This window comes from Haliotis asinina, chromosome 14 (assembly GCF_037392515.1).
Source record: "Haliotis asinina isolate JCU_RB_2024 chromosome 14, JCU_Hal_asi_v2, whole genome shotgun sequence".
In the NCBI taxonomy this organism is placed as follows: Eukaryota; Metazoa; Mollusca; class Gastropoda; order Lepetellida; family Haliotidae; genus Haliotis; species Haliotis asinina.
Genome location: NC_090293.1, coordinates 32,306,848 through 32,325,395, shown reverse-complemented (window position 1 = coordinate 32,325,395; position 18,548 = coordinate 32,306,848). Strand labels below are relative to the sequence as shown.

General features: G+C 38.2%; 2 protein-coding genes across 4 annotated transcripts in view; one reads left to right on the top strand and one right to left on the bottom strand.

The window, feature by feature from the left end:
• Positions 1-12,269, top strand: part of LOC137261900 (C2 domain-containing protein 5-like) — a 62,407-nt gene extending 50,138 nt beyond the window's left edge. For both annotated transcript variants that reach the window (XM_067799707.1, XM_067799706.1), the window contains 8 exons: positions 544-624; positions 1,065-1,154; positions 2,873-2,978; positions 3,717-3,791; positions 3,997-4,049; positions 4,601-4,729; positions 5,652-5,798; positions 6,525-12,269. In XM_067799707.1, the coding sequence (XP_067655808.1) occupies positions 544-624; positions 1,065-1,154; positions 2,873-2,978; positions 3,717-3,791; positions 3,997-4,049; positions 4,601-4,729; positions 5,652-5,798; positions 6,525-6,650 (807 nt within the window). In that variant the 3' untranslated portion in view covers positions 6,651-12,269. The remainder of the gene's footprint in view (positions 1-543; positions 625-1,064; positions 1,155-2,872; positions 2,979-3,716; positions 3,792-3,996; positions 4,050-4,600; positions 4,730-5,651; positions 5,799-6,524) is intronic.
• A 349-nt stretch (positions 12,270-12,618) lies between these two features.
• On the bottom strand, positions 12,619-18,419 carry LOC137261412 (uncharacterized). 2 transcript variants are annotated; one of them, XR_010954853.1, is made up of 4 exons: positions 18,349-18,419; positions 17,488-17,654; positions 15,583-16,319; positions 12,619-15,140 (listed from the first exon to the last, which is right to left on the bottom strand). XR_010954853.1 is itself a non-coding variant. In XM_067799158.1 (3 exons), exons 2-3 carry the CDS (start codon positions 17,650-17,652, stop codon positions 15,651-15,653), a joined length of 834 nt encoding a protein of 277 aa, XP_067655259.1. In that variant the 5' UTR covers positions 17,653-17,654; positions 18,349-18,419; the 3' UTR covers positions 12,619-15,650. The 2 variants fall into 2 exon arrangements, 1 of the variants encoding a protein (XP_067655259.1); XM_067799158.1 differs by having other exon boundaries at positions 12,619-16,319.
• Positions 18,420-18,548: the final 129 nt, after the last annotated feature.

Here is an 18,548-nt window from a genome sequence, read left to right as displayed (position 1 = left end):
TTTTTTGTGTGAAAATATATTCCCACATGTAAGCCTTTGGTGTTCAATATATCATTTAGTGCCACTTACATCATTTTGCTGTGTGATAAGTGATTAGCGTAAGTGCTATTTTTTCAAGCAAAATAGCTCACTGGTGGTACTGAGTGACAGTGGATCCACAGTGGGTGTACACCACCCTCATCCCCCTTCTCCTCTTCACCCATGACAAATCAGTCACAAGAACAGCTCATCTGGCAAGAATCATAACAAATGAGAGTTATCTCCCCTAGGCTTGTGACTACAGACATTCGTCAAGAAGACCTTTGAACTCCATGTGTTGAAACTTTTATTGACTCATGGTGATGTTTTTGCTATGAAAGTACTGGTGTGGAATTCTCACTGTAAACAGTACGAAGACTTCTGTGACGGGGAAATTACAGCACATCTTAATTTTTACCTCAAAAGCAACTGCATGTTTATGTTTAAACCCTCAAATCTAGGCAACATTTTTGGTTTGCAACTACATAATCAGTATGGTGTGACAACATTTACATTTATTTTCAGATGTTTACTCAAGTGTGGCGGGGTAGACTTGCACCTCAGTCCAAAGCAGACTTTGCCAACATGTTCGAAAGTTTACTTAGGGTAAGACATGCTTCAGAACAAAAATCTTCTGATACATGTTGCTTTGGTTGGTTGGTTGGTTTGTTATTTAATGCCACCCTCAGCAATATTCCAGCTGTATGTCGGCAGTCTGTGACTAATTGAGTGTGAACCAGACAATCCAGTGATCAACAGCACGAACATCAATCTATGCAACTGGGATATGATGACGTGTGAACTAAGTCACCGAGTCTGATCACCCGATCCTTTTAGTCGCCTTTTACGGCAAATATGAGACCTGTTCTATCAAATAGTCGAGTCCAACAAATAGAATACTGTGTATGCCTGTATGAAGCAGATAGTGGCACAAGCACCTGTTATCAGTTGTCACTTAAAGACCATACAGCATTATAAATGTTAAATGACCAATTGAAACGGAGCTTCTACCATGTTAACTGAGAGTGATGTGTTATGTCTCTCAGAAAGTCTACTTCAAGCTAAGGAAACTGGTTCCGCTGTGTCTGGCAGGGCTGGACTTCAACGTGGAGATCCCGGATGAAGATGAAATACAGGTGGGGTGGGCAGACATTTCTGATAAGTGTCATTTGTAACTACTTGCCTCTTTCCAAGACCTACAGGAAGACTTGTATTGGTATAGCATGCCATTATTGCCAAGAACCTTGCACATCGTGGCAAAAAAGACTGTTGTCCTAGGTCATTTTTGTCATTAGGAACTTAAAAAACTTCATATTTTTATGCAGATTTGTGTATATTTGATATTTGATATTTTCAAGCTTTCACCCTAAACAACCAGCATCATTTCTAGCGTGATGTTATCTCAAAAAGCAATATAGATTATCAAATCTTGAAACAAAACTTTGTAGAATGTGCTCAGGTATCTATGATGTCACAAATATGTGTGTAGTAATGCGTTACGTCACAAGCTTGGTGACACAGTGTTCTTCTGATCACTGAGTTAACTGCATTTGGTCATCAAGTTCCAGGAGTTTTTTGTTAATACACAAATCTTAGCTTATCTTTGAAAAATAACATGAAACTTACAAAATCTTCAATTAACTTTTGAACAACAAAGACACTTTAATGTTCTTGTGATATTATTACCAGTGCCGTCTGCTTGCTAACACTGACAGTCATTTGGGGAACTGGTGTTGATATCATCATAAGCCTATGAATTTCTGTCTTCATTTTGTAATCCACTCCATCTATCATAACCAGGCATGAATGTTCTTGTATCAAAGCACTGACAATACCATAACCACGCCCATCAATCAAGACACAATCACCAACACATGACGCCATGTTTGTTTACATTGTGAAAGTAGCCCCTAAAATTTGAATATGACCTCTCTAAATGATACACTGGACTTGAAAAAATTGCCATGGTATTTAGTTGCATGATTCCAGGGTTTCACTATGGTTAATGAGTTGTTTACAGCATTTATGATACAATTCCTGGACTCCAATGACTAACTTATGTTTCATGGGAAGCAGTATTATTCTCGGTTACAGCGAGTGAATCTGGAGTAAGCGTGCTTTTTGTGTCACAGCATAATACTTCATCTCCTGTCTGATTCATGGATAATATATGTATGCTTTTCCCCAGGGTAATACAGTCTGATGTATGCCTCTTTGTATCAGTGTTACCTGAGCTGGTAGGCTACCAGCGCCAGTAGGCGCGGGATGAAACTGCTACAAAAAGGCATATGTCAGACTATTTTGCCCTAGGGAGAAGCATACACATGTTTATCTGCCTGCCATGTGAAATGTGCAACATAACATTTTATTGTATTGTTGACGATGGCTACTCACAATATGACATGTAAACAAAATTATGTCAGCCGATTTTTTAATCAGTGAAATGTATTATGACAAGCTTAAAACTGCTATATAAATGGTTAATTGTGTTTTAGTTGAGTGAACAAACGATTCAGTGTATAAAATAGTTTAAATAAAGCAGTGAAGGTCAGTAAAGTTAATGTATTCACTCAAAAACAGTTAATCAAACGGTATTCAAACTCTTTGCACTGCTCACGTCATATTATGATGCCATACGATTGTTAGCAATACAGTTTCTTGGCAGAGAGTTTGGCGGTTAATATGGGAGGGTGTAAATATTTTTCAGTTGTCTCCCTCCTGGCAGGGGTGACATGGACACTTGTTAATGCATCAGTGATTAATGAAAAGTATTTTACATGAAGACAAGACAACAACTTAGTTCTGGGGTTACAGTGTTGCAGTGTTATCAACTTTTTGAAACCATATTCTACAGATATCAGTGACTGGGTGCTGTCTTGGCGTCAATGACATCCGACCGACTGCCAGCACAGGACACCTGAGCCTGCCACAGTCTGCCACCAGGACTCCCCAGAAGTCAGGTACTATACACTGGTACCTCTGGCTCACATGCATGCATATGGATGATATTGCGAGAGCTACTAGCAAACAAGGATAAGTTTGACCAGTGCAGATAACGTGTTTACAAGAAGTATGCCGTGCCCAGCAGTGAGCAAACCCATTTGGTTCGTGACAGGTAGAGCAGGTGTAGGCTAGTGCACGTGCCGTGCATGGCAATCAGATTGATTCCATGTGTAGGAGTTTGCTGAGACAGGCCACGCACTTCTTTCATCAAACTACATTTAATCATGTTAAACCTGGGGTTCCTTCACTCACAATGCAAGCACCAGTGGGCGACACTCATGCATACTAATATGGGTCCATGGTTGATGCTTAGCTTATCCTTGTTTGCCAGTAGATGCAGGATGGTACAGCTGTATCAGGATACTTCAGGATTCTTTAAATATTTGTTCTTCAAAGAAAACTGTAATAAGTCAATGTTAAACAGTGTTCGAAACACCTGCCCGTCTGACCACCCGTAATGGGTAATTTTCAACACAGACTGCCTGAGTCTTTTCTGGGCAGTCCGATGGTCGGGTTAAAATTTAGACATATATATGAAGATATATGGGCAGATAAATTTTTATCAGGGCTGGCAAGCTTTACATCTATATCTGGTTTATAATTTTGGGAGTCTCATACCTTTTGTTAAGGGAGTGGTTAAAGGAAATATTTCACACCACCACTCTCGATCCCGATACAAAGTTTGTCTGTTTCAGGAGTAGGAACCAGTGAGGGAGAAGACATGATGTTTCCAATGGACATCACTGAGACAAGTACACCTGCAGGGAAAGGTATGGAAAAAAAAGCAAAAGATGTTTCTGTCTGAATATTCTGTAAAGCTAGACTGTGATCTAAGCTTTGGATTTGTGGAAATATTATTATCATGTGTTTTTTTACAAGATAACTCAAATTACAGCCATTTTGAAAACGGAAAATGATTATTTGTTGATTATTGTAAGAATGGGTATATGACATTTTGTGCCTCTGGTTTTACAGTTATGAAGGCACTGAAGGTAGACGCTAGCAAGAAGGAATTTCAGCCCAAACAAGTAAGTAGTTCTATCAGGAAAGAGTTACACTGGAATCAGATTATTACTCCGATTTGACACCATTCTTCACCAAGATCTGATACATTTTTCCAATCTTATTGCCTCAGGAGGGTTAGTCTGGTGCTTCAGTTCTCCGCATGGGTAAAATGTATGAAGCCCATTTCTGGTGTCCTCCGCCCTGGTATTGTTGGAATATTGCCTAAAGCTCCGTAAAACAAAATTAACTCACAAAGAGAAAAGACTGTAATAAAGGATCTGTTGTCTTCAGTTGTTTGTGACAATATGTTCATGTTAATCCAAAACTGTTATGGACCTCTTCACAAGCAATGAAAACAACAGGACAATTTTTGGATCGAACTTGATAATAGACAAGAAGTATAACTAAAAATAATTGTAGTGGCAACATGTATGTTATATGTGAAGTATAATTATGTGTGAAAATGGTCAACATGTATACACAGTGATGTTTTTGACTTATTGTGATTCATGTTACTAAGTATTTTCAGTTATTTGAGATTTTGATAGGAACACCTGCTGGTATTCTGTTTCAGACTCTTCCCATGAGACATCCTAGTGGTGTAGAGTTATCTCCCCTTCCTATTGTGGCTGGTGGCAAGATCGAGAAATATCTTGGCAACTACAATTTCTTCTTCATCAGAGAAAGTACATCAGTCAGAGAGGTTAGTTGAAGAGTATGCACAGGAGTTCTAGTGCAGGATCTACCTGTGTTTTTCTCCTTGTAGGGATTCTCAGGTAGATGGTCCTCAGTTCCATCACACTTAGAACCAAGTCAGAGTGAGTGAGTGATTTTTGTGTTACAAAGCACTCAGTAATATTCCAGCCACATGGTGGCAGTTTGCAAAAAATCGAGTCTGGAACATGTTATCCAGTGATCGACACCATGAGCATCTATCTTAGCAATCGAGATATAATGACATGTTTCAACCAAGTCAGTGACCCTGACCACCCAATCACATTACTCGCTTCTTAAGACAAAGATAGGTTACTGAAGATCAATTTTAACTCAGATCTTCACAGGTCAGTACTCCATGTTTGTTGTATGGGATGACGACTGTGAGGACCACGGGGGAATAATGGCATCCATGTATTCAATATGTTCATCATGCTTTAGAATTGGTCTTAAATTGTTGTCACAAGAGGCAACGAACAGGATCGAGTGATCATTGTATCCCAATACTCAATCTGTTGATCACTGCAGGGGCACACACACATACATACACACATTCTCTCTCTCTCTCTCTCCCTTTCTCTCTCACACACATATACTCACACACATTCACACACCCACACAACCCTTGATCTGCCTAAGCTCTTGATTGTCTAGTCCAGACTCAATTATTTACAGATCGCCACCACATAGCTGGAATATTGCAGAGTGTGTTGTTATACAATAAACTAGTGAACACTGACTTGGTTGATTTCAGTGATTGAATGATTCGCTGAATATTTGTTGATGACACGGTCAGATGGATGTAAGAGAACTCTTTTTTGATGAAAGTATAAATGTTGTAGTCAAATTCCAACAGATTGTTATGTCAGTGCTGTTATTTGAGTGTAATGACTCGACAATGTTGTGTCCAGGATGGTGGATTGGGAGGCTTTGTGCAGACAGCTGTGGCAGAAGTGATGGCTATAGTCCGTGCGCATGTTGCCTCCCTTGGAGGAAATGCATTGGTGGCTTACAGGATGACCCACTGTGTACTGTACAGCAACCCCCACAAGAACCAGGTGAGTTGGGCAGTGAGCAGGAGAAAGTGGATGCTGAAGGAAAAATAAGGAAGTCATCACTTTTTATCCTGTGCATCTTAAAGTTTAGGTGTAGTGGTGGTGTGTGTTCCTGTGCATCAAGCTCCGGTTGCAAATTAGTTGAAATTAAGTAACATTGGGCACGGAGAGTCCTTGGATGGATGACAGCTTGATGTGTTAGGCAGCTTGACTCCTGAGAATTTCAAGGATGTCAGTCCTGCATCACATGTGATATGTGTGATCCCACCTTTGGCAAGTGAATTTGTTCCAAATTGCCTCTGTTCACCCAGCAGAAAGTGGGAACCCGGTGAAATAAGGTCATGTGACCACAACCTTCTAGCTAACGGGTTGCTTGCAGGTGCTTTAGAAATGGTCATTATTTTTGTTATCAAGTAGGCCCAAGGTATTTATCATAATATAATTGAGTTATGATGCAATAGATAATTTAGAATCCAGTTTGATTGTAGTAAACAAATGAAACAGCTGTTGATAGGATAATGAATGTATCATTTTATGATAGTAGTTTATGCTGAAGCATAAATAGATAGCCATTGTTACATTCAATTTTTATATCATTTGTCTCTTTTTTTCACTCTTACCCATTCTCATCCCACTTAAAAGATATACATGTATTAAGATGATGATTTTACTGTTTCACTATGGTAGTTTATCCTGAAACATAGTTTCATTCTCCATCTTATCTTTCAGAGTCAGTGTCTCATCAGTGTCTGCGGGGACGCAGTCAGCGCCAGCTATTGCGCAGACAACTCCGTTACCTTGATACCAGACCACCTACAGCAGAGGGACCAACCCAAAGTAGTCAGTTCAACATGACACTTCCAGAAAAGGGTTCTAAGTAAATCCTCTGTCAAGAACAAAAGACCAGTTATCAAGTTCACATAATGAACCATGTTGAGATTAGAATTGGTGTCTCACAGCCTGATTGATAGACCGTCAAATGGAGCCGACAATCTGCATGGCACTTTGTTCATGATATAAATCACTGATTTGTTCAGTCCAAACATAACTGTTTTCAGGCCAATGGTATCTGACAGCCTGTGCAATATTCAGTCAAATGAAGCAGATGGTCTGCATGGCACTTTGCTCGTATAATCAATCAGTCACTGATTTGTTCAGTCCAAATATGACTTTTCAGGCCAATCTAGTTACCTGGAACAGTGATGAGAGTGGCATTATAAGGGAAAGACTATTTTTCCGGGCATTGTCTTTACAGAAAAGACTGAGGGCTTTGCAGTTGATAAAGCCCTGAAATATAGTAATACTGTTATTATAGCTAAAGTGGATAGAATTATTAATAACATGAAAACAAACAATGCTATTGGTTTTGAAGTACTGCTAATCTCAAACACTGGAGGTCACTATCCCACTTTCTACAAATATGGAAACGTCATAGAACAAAACAGATGACTGGCATTTGTCCATACTACCAGCTGCCATGTTTTTCTGTGCTCAACAATGTTAAGAGTTCCAGTCAATGTTTTCATTGCTGCATGTATTCATTTATGGGACATCAGAACTGGAAACAAGTACATGTGGATTTGTGAGTCAGAAATAGCGTCAATATTGAACCCAAATTCAAACAAGCTATAGGTGATTGAACATAAGGATTGAGCTCCTTATGATGTCACCTAACAATGGGCATGATAATGGCTCGTGAGGGACATTATCGAGGGGCATTATCAAGCTACAGTGTCAAAAACTCATTTCTGATAACATGTAGGCATCTTAATGATAATTCTATCCTTTTCAACTATAAAAAACAACAAACTAACAAAACATGTTGGAACTAGCATTTTGATGTACTTCCTGTGCTGGTTCAGAGGGAGACGCTACTTCCAGTAAACGACATTCAAGATAACATGATCATCTGCAAGAACCAGTGTGATCTCAGATAGGTCTTCTCAAACCATTTCCCACTGATTTGTACCTTGTGTGTAGTTGATGAGTGTGATCAGAGACTCCAGTACACTTGTCCAGTGTATTCTGTAATGGAGAAATCATGACAGTCTGCTGATTCCTGATGTAGAATCAACAAAGCCCAAGTGATTTGTCCAGCCTCAATCATGTGATGGTTGTTATATGATTAGCCACTAATTTGCTTAATGACAGCTCAGAATCAGCAACTAAAGCAAGCAGAGATACCATTCCTAAATTAACCTAATTAGAATTTTGGCCAAAATCTGACTCAGTAATTAGTATTTGGGGGCCAAAATTAGCATTAACTTCACCAAGGAGTCTTCATATTTAATAATGAAATAGAGATATTTTAAGAGGTTGTTATAAGCACTGTTCTCAACTAAACCAGTATTAAGTACCCATGCATAGCTTGATTCTAAATAAACAGTAAATGAAATGTATTGTGCATATGCTATTTGATAATTCAGTTTCGTGTATTTTAAAAAATACATATGTTTTTACTGCTATCATAGTCACGTATTTTGTGTTACTTTTTCATAACGAATATGACAATATCGTATGGTTGGCATCTCTGTAGCTAAACACCATCACAATAGTTTGTGATCAAGATATCAACACAATAGTTTCATCCTGAGACAGAGTCTTATGAGAAGGAAACGCATCTGGCTATGAGAGATGCAAAAGTTTATAATGCAATCAGACTTAATTCATTGATTTTTTCTGGAGATGAAACTCATAAAAGGGACTAACAGGATCAGACTGTAATGCTCGCATAGTTTCTTTTCTTCATTGCATTCCAGCTGCGAATGATGTTGATCACAGCAAAAGAAAAAAACTTCATGAACAAATGAAAGCTCATAAAAATAATTGTATATGTTTATGTCCTCTATTTATAAACTTGACCCCCAAAAATGAAACAGAGTTGCAGCTGCATTTCTTTTGCTGTTGAGTGTATTTATAGACCCATACTGTCTAGCTTGAATATAGTTGTGTGTGGCAGTACCTTTGTTAAGTTGTCATGTCTTGAAATGTTCAATCATTCTTGCAACAGTGTCAGACAAAGACCATTACAACTTCCAACTTTACTCTATGTAGACGACTGTCTGTCCATCAATGATACCGCAGAGTCAAGTTTACATTTAGTATTTATTTGACAGCTGCAAATTTAGGGTTTTATTGTAGTTTGAAGTCCAGTCTGTACATGGAATGGCTGTTGATAGCCGGGATATTTGTTTTAAAAATATAAGGTTACTATAGAACTCAATGGGAAAACATTTGGTGTTGTGTAAGCTACAACTGCTGTTTGTTTATGTTAGGGAGATAACAGTGCTAGGATTGTTCTATAATTTTAACAGAAGATTCTAGGGATGAAACTGGTGCAGGCAAAAAGGTTTTTGAAAATAACAGATCTCTTTTGTGATCATGATATTACATCCAAGTGCTTTATTAATAGAAATAACTTTGAAACTTTTCTTGACACAAAGTGAGTGAGTGAGTGAGTTTTATGCAGCACTCAGCAAAAATTCCAGCTATGTGTCAGTCACAAAGTCAGTCACAAAGTCAGTCACAAAGTCAGTCACAAAGTCAGTCACAAAGTAGATGATAGTTATGAAATACAGCTAAATCTTTTTTAGTGTATTATTTTGGTGGTGTTGTTTTGTAAGTTAGTTTTAACAGATGTGTTAACATTGTCAGTTAAGAAACAAAACACTTCCATCAGGTATCTGTTAATAGGGAACCTCTTAATGCTGCTGTGTATAGAAATTGCCATGTCAGCGTTACATAAACCAGTGCTCCTGCTGGCCCCTGTGAGACTTTCCCTCATGGTCTGTGGCAACACAGACATAAACTTCAAGGGAAAGTAATTTATGATCAGGATCAGGATTTGTATAGATAGAAAGTTACCACTCATACTAAATGTCTGGGAAGGTAATGATGATTTTTTTTGTGCGTGCATGTGCGTGTGCTTGTTTCACACTTTTGTTCGGAGGAGTGAGTGTGTTCACAAGAATGAACTGTGAGGAAATCCGTTGATCCTCATCCCTGAGGTCATACCAAAGTCTTCAAAGAAATATATAGTTCCTGTTATTACAGTAATCATCAAATTTTACACTGTACTACACCTTTTCAATATTTTACCAAACCCTCATTTTCTTGTGAAGACCTATGAAAATAAGTACTTGGTAATTAAGTGTCCTCTGGGACCTGAGTTTCATTGGACAAAGTAAAATAGTGCAAATGCATTGTCATTGTATGTTTTTTCACAGGATGCCCAAAAGGACATTTACTGATATTCTAACAAGTCAAGTATGGAGACTGAATAAATATGTTGGTACTATCTTATGATCAAGAAAGTTATTTAAGTTCAAGTGTCTTCTCTGATTCAAGTATGGCGATAATTCCGTCCATGTATCAAAATGTGTAAATATCAGGACGCAAAACAGCAAGGCAACAGCTTGCCCTCACACGCACAAATTGATATATACTGAACACCAAAAGAAACTCAATTTTTCAAAAAATGAAACCTCAGAAAAGTAAACGTGACAAAAAAACAGGTGTTTTTTTGCTGGTCAGTATATGTATTGATTCATAGAGTTACAGAACATATGTTTGATGCATGCAGGAGAAACTTTGCCATTGTGTATTGCTCCAATGTCCATGTCTATTAGTGTGCTGTTTTAGTTCATGGATGTTTTTGAGGAGTTCGGGGGTTATGCTAATGGGTGTTTTAATTTGTAACTCGAATCGTGGTGGGTGAGAAAGTGTCACCTTTTTATCGTTCAAATCTTTTGTCTCTATTCCTCTTGCTGGTTGTAACAGTGTATTATGCCTGTGCCCACTTCTGTGATAATGGTTGTAAATAGGTTTGCTGATTCTAGTCGCTATATGCCATACATGCCATACGTGACTTCTGACAAACATACTCTGCTGTCGATGTGACACATCACTGGTTGAATCTGTAAAGCTTTCAGTCCACTCAAATATGCATATCCATGTTGCACAATGTCCATTTCAAATTCGGGAAGCACAAATATTTTTCCTGTGATAAATAATTTGTATTGCTCAGTTAGGAGTAGTCTTTGTAAAATGTATGATGGAGAGACTGTAGCACCAAGTATATGTGTGTACCGTTCAGTTATTCTTTCAAATCTGTGACCGAGATTCTGATGCAAGGTTGACATTTGAACCTTCAAGGACATCTAAAATATATGTCCTTTTTAACGACGACATGAATACGACAATCTGTATGCTATGAAAGATGAATATACTCTGTGACATAAGTATTCTGAGTATTATGACTAAGGTACCGGTAAGTCAGGTATATAGTGTTTGGGAACACTGTCAGCTCTTTGTAGTTATTGGTTTAAAGTATAGACAGAGTTTGCTTGCCTGGTCAATATGCAAACATGCATGCCCATTGGCATGCTGGAGTGAGAGTATGGTTTGATGTCACTTTCAGCCATATCTTGGCATGCTTAAGTCCAGAGGTTTTCAAAGTTATCTGTAATTAAAATTCTTATTCAAGATGGCTTTAACCTGATCATTTTGTAAATGGAGGTCTGAAGCACTTAAAGCACTTTGGAAACCCCATTTTATGTGTCCCTCCCCTCAGCAATGAATGATGGGAAATGGCTAAAAGCAGTCTAAGTACACTTAGTCTCAGTGTATTCCGTTACACTCCACAACCAAGGCTAATAAAACCTAGTAGAAGGTCACCTCAGGTAACCTTTCAGCGACCAATGACTGCCCAATCAAACGCGAGAAGGTTAAATAGATTTAACCAATCAGACAATGGATACTATTCAGGGATCGGAGGGACTTTCAAAATATTCATGTCACTGACACAGGTCTCTCCACAAACAAAAATCTGCATATGACGCAGTTATTTGACCTTCTGTCTATACACTTTGGGGTTTCTGTTGACATGGTTACCATTAGCTAATATTTCCGCAAGAAAACATCCTTGAATATTGCCAAAAACACTATTTTCAGCAACTGTTTACTCACTGTTGTCAATGGTTGTACGTACGCCGTGTGCATCACCTAGAAGTGTTCATATGCTAAATAGCATTCGGAATCGCTTGGTTACGAACTTTTTCGAGGTAAAAAGTTTAAAAGGTATGTGTGAATGTCCACTTTCGCGATTTGGTAAGCTGTGTTCTGATTGGTCAGTCTCAAAGGTTACCTGACGCGACCTCCCATAAGGTTTTGTTAGACCCAGTAGTGGAGTGTAACGAAAAGTACTGAGGATAAGTTTACTTAGACTGTAGCTAAAAGCGACTTAAAGCCTTGTTCGCTCACTCAAGAGCATTTTATACTGGACAGGAGTTCCCAAGTCCAAGTGCCTCTTAAGAATGAACACTGCTTATACTCCACTGTTTGTAGTATTCATAATAATATTGCGTCAAGAAGACACCAAAAATGGCATACCAATGCCAATATATAGCTGAAAAATGTTATGGTCTATCCAAGAAGTTGATATTGTTATGGTTATGCAAAACAATAAAAAATTATAAATGCTGTTTGTATTTTTCTTATTGTCAACCAGCCCCTGGACAGAATATCATAATAATGGCCACTTTTAAAACATACGTTTCCACACACTTTTACATGCTGAAAACACGAATGCATTATCTCCCCTGATAAGTATCCATCAGAATGCAGTTCCATACTGGACGCACAGCTGTTTTGGTTTTACCAGTCAAAGACTGGCAAATACAGCCTTATACAACAAATATATGAAACAAACACAATCTGAAGAAATCCATCATTCCGGAAGTTTTGTTCCTGCAACACTGTTAAATATAAGCACACCTTTTCACTAGCCAGGGTTAACTGTGTCAATAACAAGAAAGAATAAGACTACATTGCAGTAGTTTATTGCACATTCAAATCAATTGCTTTTATGTTTTCATATAATCTGTGATTTGCTGTGCCATTGATGGGATCAGTATGTCAGTTCCATCAAAGCCTGTAGTAGGAAGAAATCTCAGATTAAAGCCAGTCTTGAACATTTATTATCACAAGTATTGTGCTGACAAGAAATATAATCAGAAAAAATCTAGAATCACAGTTTTGCCAGATGCAAAAGGGACCCAACATGGCTACTCATGGCAAAAGGGTCAACTGTGTCCCTGCATTCAATAAGGAGAATATGGTGTAATGCCAGACAGATTCAACCATGTCTTCACAATAGATAGCTAAGTCTGGCTACTGACAGGATATCAAACTCAAAACAATTTCAGACAGACCACATGGAGGGCTTGATGTAAAACTTGCCAGCCTGCACCAATACTTACCTGCCCTCAAGATATCTTCATATGTATACATGTCAAAATTGTAACCAACCATTGGGCAGGTTGATTTGAGAAACAGACAGTCAACATTGAAAATAACCCATCCCCGGCTGTCAGGCAAGCAGTTATTTCAAATGCTGCAGATCATACAGATTGATCATCATCACATCAATATCAATCAATTATCGATTAATATCAAAGAAGTAATTTTGAGCAAAAATGATGAAAAATATGTAAGACATCAACATACATGTATTTCACATCAGTGGTGAGTCATTACATTTTAAAGCTTGGGATTACCAGCGAAACATCATCCTGAACATATTTCAGGGGCTGCCCAGGAAAAATTACCTAACTTTGTGTATTTTTGACGTAAATTTGACAATTTTTTCATCACAGTCGTACAATTGCGACACTATTGATTACATAATTTTCATATCAATAACTATGTTGATTCCCATTGACAATATTTCTGATTATTCTTTATAGCCATCAATACTAATAGCACATAAATGTATGAGTGGGATAGTCACACATCTGGAGCTTATCCAGTAGAAGAAATTCACTACTCAATCTGAGCATGTTGAGGTATGGGCAACACAATAATTTTGATAACTTGGGTTTTTTTGTATGTTCTGTCAACTAGTCATGGCACTGGATGATGATAAGCTTCCGAAGGTAAACAATATCAGCAATGACGGTATGATAACATCATGTGACCAGTAAGCATCTCAAGGTTAACGATAAACTGAGAGATTAACATGATTAAAGATATATATTAATCATAAGGTACTTCTGAATGTGCTTTCAATCAAAAACTGTAACACTGAAGCCAGCTTTGTCAAACTCAAGAAATTAGAAGAAATACTTGGTCTGGCCCCAATTTCTCAAAACAAACTTAAGTTTCAGTTTTGACTTAAGTTTGACATTTTTACTCAAATTTGAGTAAACATAGGACAATTCATTTCCCTGAATGAACTGAAATCAATATTAAACTCAGCACAAAATTTCAGTTTGGTGGATAGATTAATTAAGTATGTATGGATTTTTTTATGTTAAAAATACAGCTTTTTAAAATTCAGCTGTTAATTTTGTCAAACTCAGTTTGAAATTTGAGTAAAAACTTAAGTTAGTTTTGAGAAATTGGTCAAATAACAAACACATTAAACAGAAAATAAGTGAGTGACTGCGTGAGTTTACTTTTACGCTGCTTATGGAAAAATACCAACAATATCACGGTTGGGGACACTACAGATAGACTTCTTCACGATGGTACCCACATGGTAAATCTAACCCAGGACTTCAGTGTGCGACGAGTGAACACTCTAACCACCAAGCTACACCACCAACCCAAAACATAAGAAGGAAACTATCCTATTTTATTATAAGCCTGACCAATTTCCTTCCTTGTTCAACAAGCTGAATAATAAATAGAAGAATTCAAGTTGGTACAATAAGGGGGAGAAAGCAACACACCAATCTGCTGGACAAGTAATCTTGCACTATCTGCACTATCTGCAACATCTTCAAAGGCTGAGTGTTCTTAATAAAGTCAAATATTAACACTTTCAGTTTAAACCTGACTCTTCTGGACCAGAACAGAACTCTTGAAACACTCCTTGCCCAGACAGTGAAATCTTGCTTCATTCAAAGCTAATGTTGTTTCCAAAACATGGATCTACAATGGCTACAGCCAACGTGTGCCAAAATATCAAGTGTTTCACAAACTTTTCAATCCACTCACACAAATATACAGTGTACTGATATTGCATTTTTACTATATAACAAATGACATGGTCAACCCAAGAATAACCATCTCATAACCACTCTTATATAAAGAATCGATACTCTTACTTAGGAAGATGTATTTTCAGATGCAATCCTGGTAGTACTGACTGTAAATGATTCATTGCTGGGAAAGACATGGACAATAAACTCCAACTAGTGAATGTTACAAAATTTGACCTTAGCACAGTGAAGAACTGAACACTTACAAAGATATTGTAGTAAAGTAACATTCTGCTCAAGTATGCACTATGTCATCCTCGATATCTCCAGGGTATACGTTCCAATAAGTCTCCACTATACCCTGGACGCATCTACGGCTCTGCCCGATAAATTTATTACCTCCCTTGACTGTCTTTTGATCCAGTCAGGTGTCTATGCTGGGAAGTTGAGCGAACCAATCACAACTCACTTTCATTTTTTGAATTATCTAACCGATTATACTTGTCAACAGAAACCATCCAGAGGTTATCTGGAAGAGGTAGAAGGCTTTCTTGCATATGTTGTTTTAAAGTTTCGGACCTGTCAATTTGTTTGTATGATTTCCCTAAAATCTGGGACGCACTGCGAGCAAACCTTTGCAGTTGCGACCGCTACCTTTGTTGACACTGGCAAGCTCAGTTATAACGGCGGCCTAGCTGATTGGTTACTGTGAGAAGGCGGAGTCAGCAAAGGGAGGTAATAAATTTATCGGGCAGAGCCGTAGATGCGTCCAGGGTAAAGTGGAGACTTATCGGAACGTATACCCTGGAGATATCAAGGATGGCACTATGTACACATTCACCCTTCTGCAGCTCTTAACATGTTTAAAATTTCAAGAAGTGTTTCCAGAAACACATCCCTTCAACTCTGCCAGCTGTCTTCTTCGGAGTCTCAGACCATATTCACTCTCTGGAGTATCCACTACCAGCACATTCGCATCCTTCACGGCCTGCCGTGGCGGAGTCCTTAGTAATTTGACCGAATCCATGTACTTTTCTCGCAACCTCAACGATCTACGAATCTGAGACTGATCACAACACTGACTATCCTCAACTGAAAAGTTTAATATCCTTAAAGGCGACTCAATTAGATTTGGCGCCTTGCAAACAGTATCAGATATCGTTTTATGACTGGAGCTGCCTCCTCTCCTGCGCTGTCTCCTCAAAAGTACACTGTTATCAGAGCACTTATTTTGATCACCAACATTTTCCTTCAGTTCAGGAGTCTGCACATCAGAAGCAGGACTGGGACAAAGGTTCCTAGATACAGAGAAATCTCGAGGTGGTGTCAGACTTTCAAGGTTTCCAATTGATTCATCAGTCTTGTCATCTGTGACAAATGCCAAAGGTTTCAACCTGCCCAGGGCTCTTTCTCGTCTACTGTCGCCATGGTTTTCCTTTTCACATGACGTATGTCTCTGACGTGTGTGCACTCTCTTTCCTCTTAGGAGCTTTATTTTCCCATGGCTCAAACCTTGACGTGCAAGGAAATTCGGGGAGATCTAAAAAGTAACAAAGATGCAAGTCAAATTACTTCACTGTAAGTTAGTGTAACATACACAAGAAGTTATCTGTTTGCCACACTCAGCAATATTCCAACTATATGGCAGTCGTTTGTAAATAGTCCAGTCTGGACCTGATAGTCTAGTGATCAAAAGCATGAGCACTGATTTATGCAATGATGGCATTTATCAGCCAAGTCAGCATGCCAGACCACCCAATCCTGTTCGTCTCTTCTTACAAGCATGAGTTGTTGAAGACCAATTACAATTGGGTTAACTGGGCTTTAGCTTTACCTCCATCCATGTGACCTCGGTCCTTTTTACATTATTACAATGCTGAAACTGTCCTAGAAGTGTAAGAAAATCTTGATTTTAATAAAAAAAAAACGAAGAAAAAAATTGCTGCCCGTGTTTCCTGCCAAGGGAACCTAATTTGGAATTTCATATAAATACTGCGACAAGGGTGAGTATGGTTTTATGTCAAGGACACCAGAAATGGACTTCACACATTGTGCCCACTAGGGGAATCGAACCTGGGTCTTCGATGTGACAAGCGAGGGCTTTAACCACCAGGCTACTCCACTGGGTAGAACATCTGGTAGCCGAAGGACCCCCTTCTCCTTGTCATTATGCTCAAGAAAATATATTTTTCTATGTGTGGTCCATTTGAAACAGATCAAGGGTTCACTCAAACTAGACCACTATTGTTAATGCAGATCTAAGTAAAACATGAAAAAGGCTCATTTCAATTTGTTCGAACGCACAAATGACAAAAGTTACTATGTCTACAATATCAGATATGGAGTTTGTGACTTAACCTTCACCACAAAGTGAGTGAGCGAGTGAGTACAGTTTTACACTGCTTATACCATTATTCCACCAATATCATAGCATGTGAAACCAGAAAAGGGCTTCACACATTAGACCCATATGAGGAAACAAACCCAGGTCTTAAACCATAAACCGCCAGGCCACCTCACTACTAATCCACAACTAACATTTGGTGATTTATGGGTCAAACGTATATTAAAATAATGGTATGGAGATATAATAATATGCTGGATAATTAAAGATGGGAACATTGCTGAGTGCGTCGTAAAACTACACTCACTCACACATTGAGCCGCACTTATTTCAAACATTTTGAAACTGAAAATAGAAATCATACCCAAGTGAGGTTAGATTCATCCGCAGCTATGGCCTTGGCTGTGAGAGGATGAAGAGCCCCAAGGACTGGGGAAACTGGACATTCAGGGCCATTTACTGGGCTCTTGACAAAATCTAATTTTGGTTTCTTTTCAAGTATAGATTTTCGTGAACCTTTCCTTGGCATATCTGAAATTATGACAATGTGACATTTTGAAATTGAAAAATTAAAAATTGTGGTATTTGGAGGTCATTACCTACTGCTGTCACACAGTTTGACAAATCTGAACAAAGGAGATGTTATTGATAAAAACTGTAATATATTTTGTTTATGCCTTTCATAAAGTTATAACAGTAACCAAAAGTTTCAAACTGTTCCACAGGAGACGTTAATGTTTGATTGTAATATTTTACATATGGCATAAGAATTTATTCCTATGATTGGTTAAAGTGAGTAAAAATGTCAATAATGCCAAATATTTTCAAACTGATCTTGTACGACATTTTCTTAGCATTTCTCAGATGTCAGTCACTTTAAACGTCAAATGTAAACATTGCATTAACACTTGAGGGACTAAGTTTTCAAACTCTTACAAGAACTAAACCCTTGACAACAAAAACTTATTTTTCTATATTTAGAACATAGACCGGTTATCTTCAGTCTTATCACGTCACTTGCTCATTTAAATAATACCTTCATTGATCATTTTAATTGAGATTTTAGCAACTGATGTGACAAAAGATGCATCATCATATCGGTTTGTTAGCTAATAGTATTTGAATGGGGCAGCTGTTGGAAATTTGACCGCAGACTGTTATAATAATTGGATATCGAACGGCACATTAATAGTGTACATCAACAATGACACAAGAGCGAACTTGCCCGCTAAAATCAATGGACATGTCCAGACTCATTCAGTCATAATGTTTTCATGTAGTCGCCATGATCAATACAATCAGCCAGTTTGAAAGGTGTCTGCCGATTGGATAAAATGAAAATATTATCCAATGAAACGAATCTACACACAATGAGTTCGGGAGACAGATATCGGGAAATCTCGCGATTATTCAATCCTCAACGCT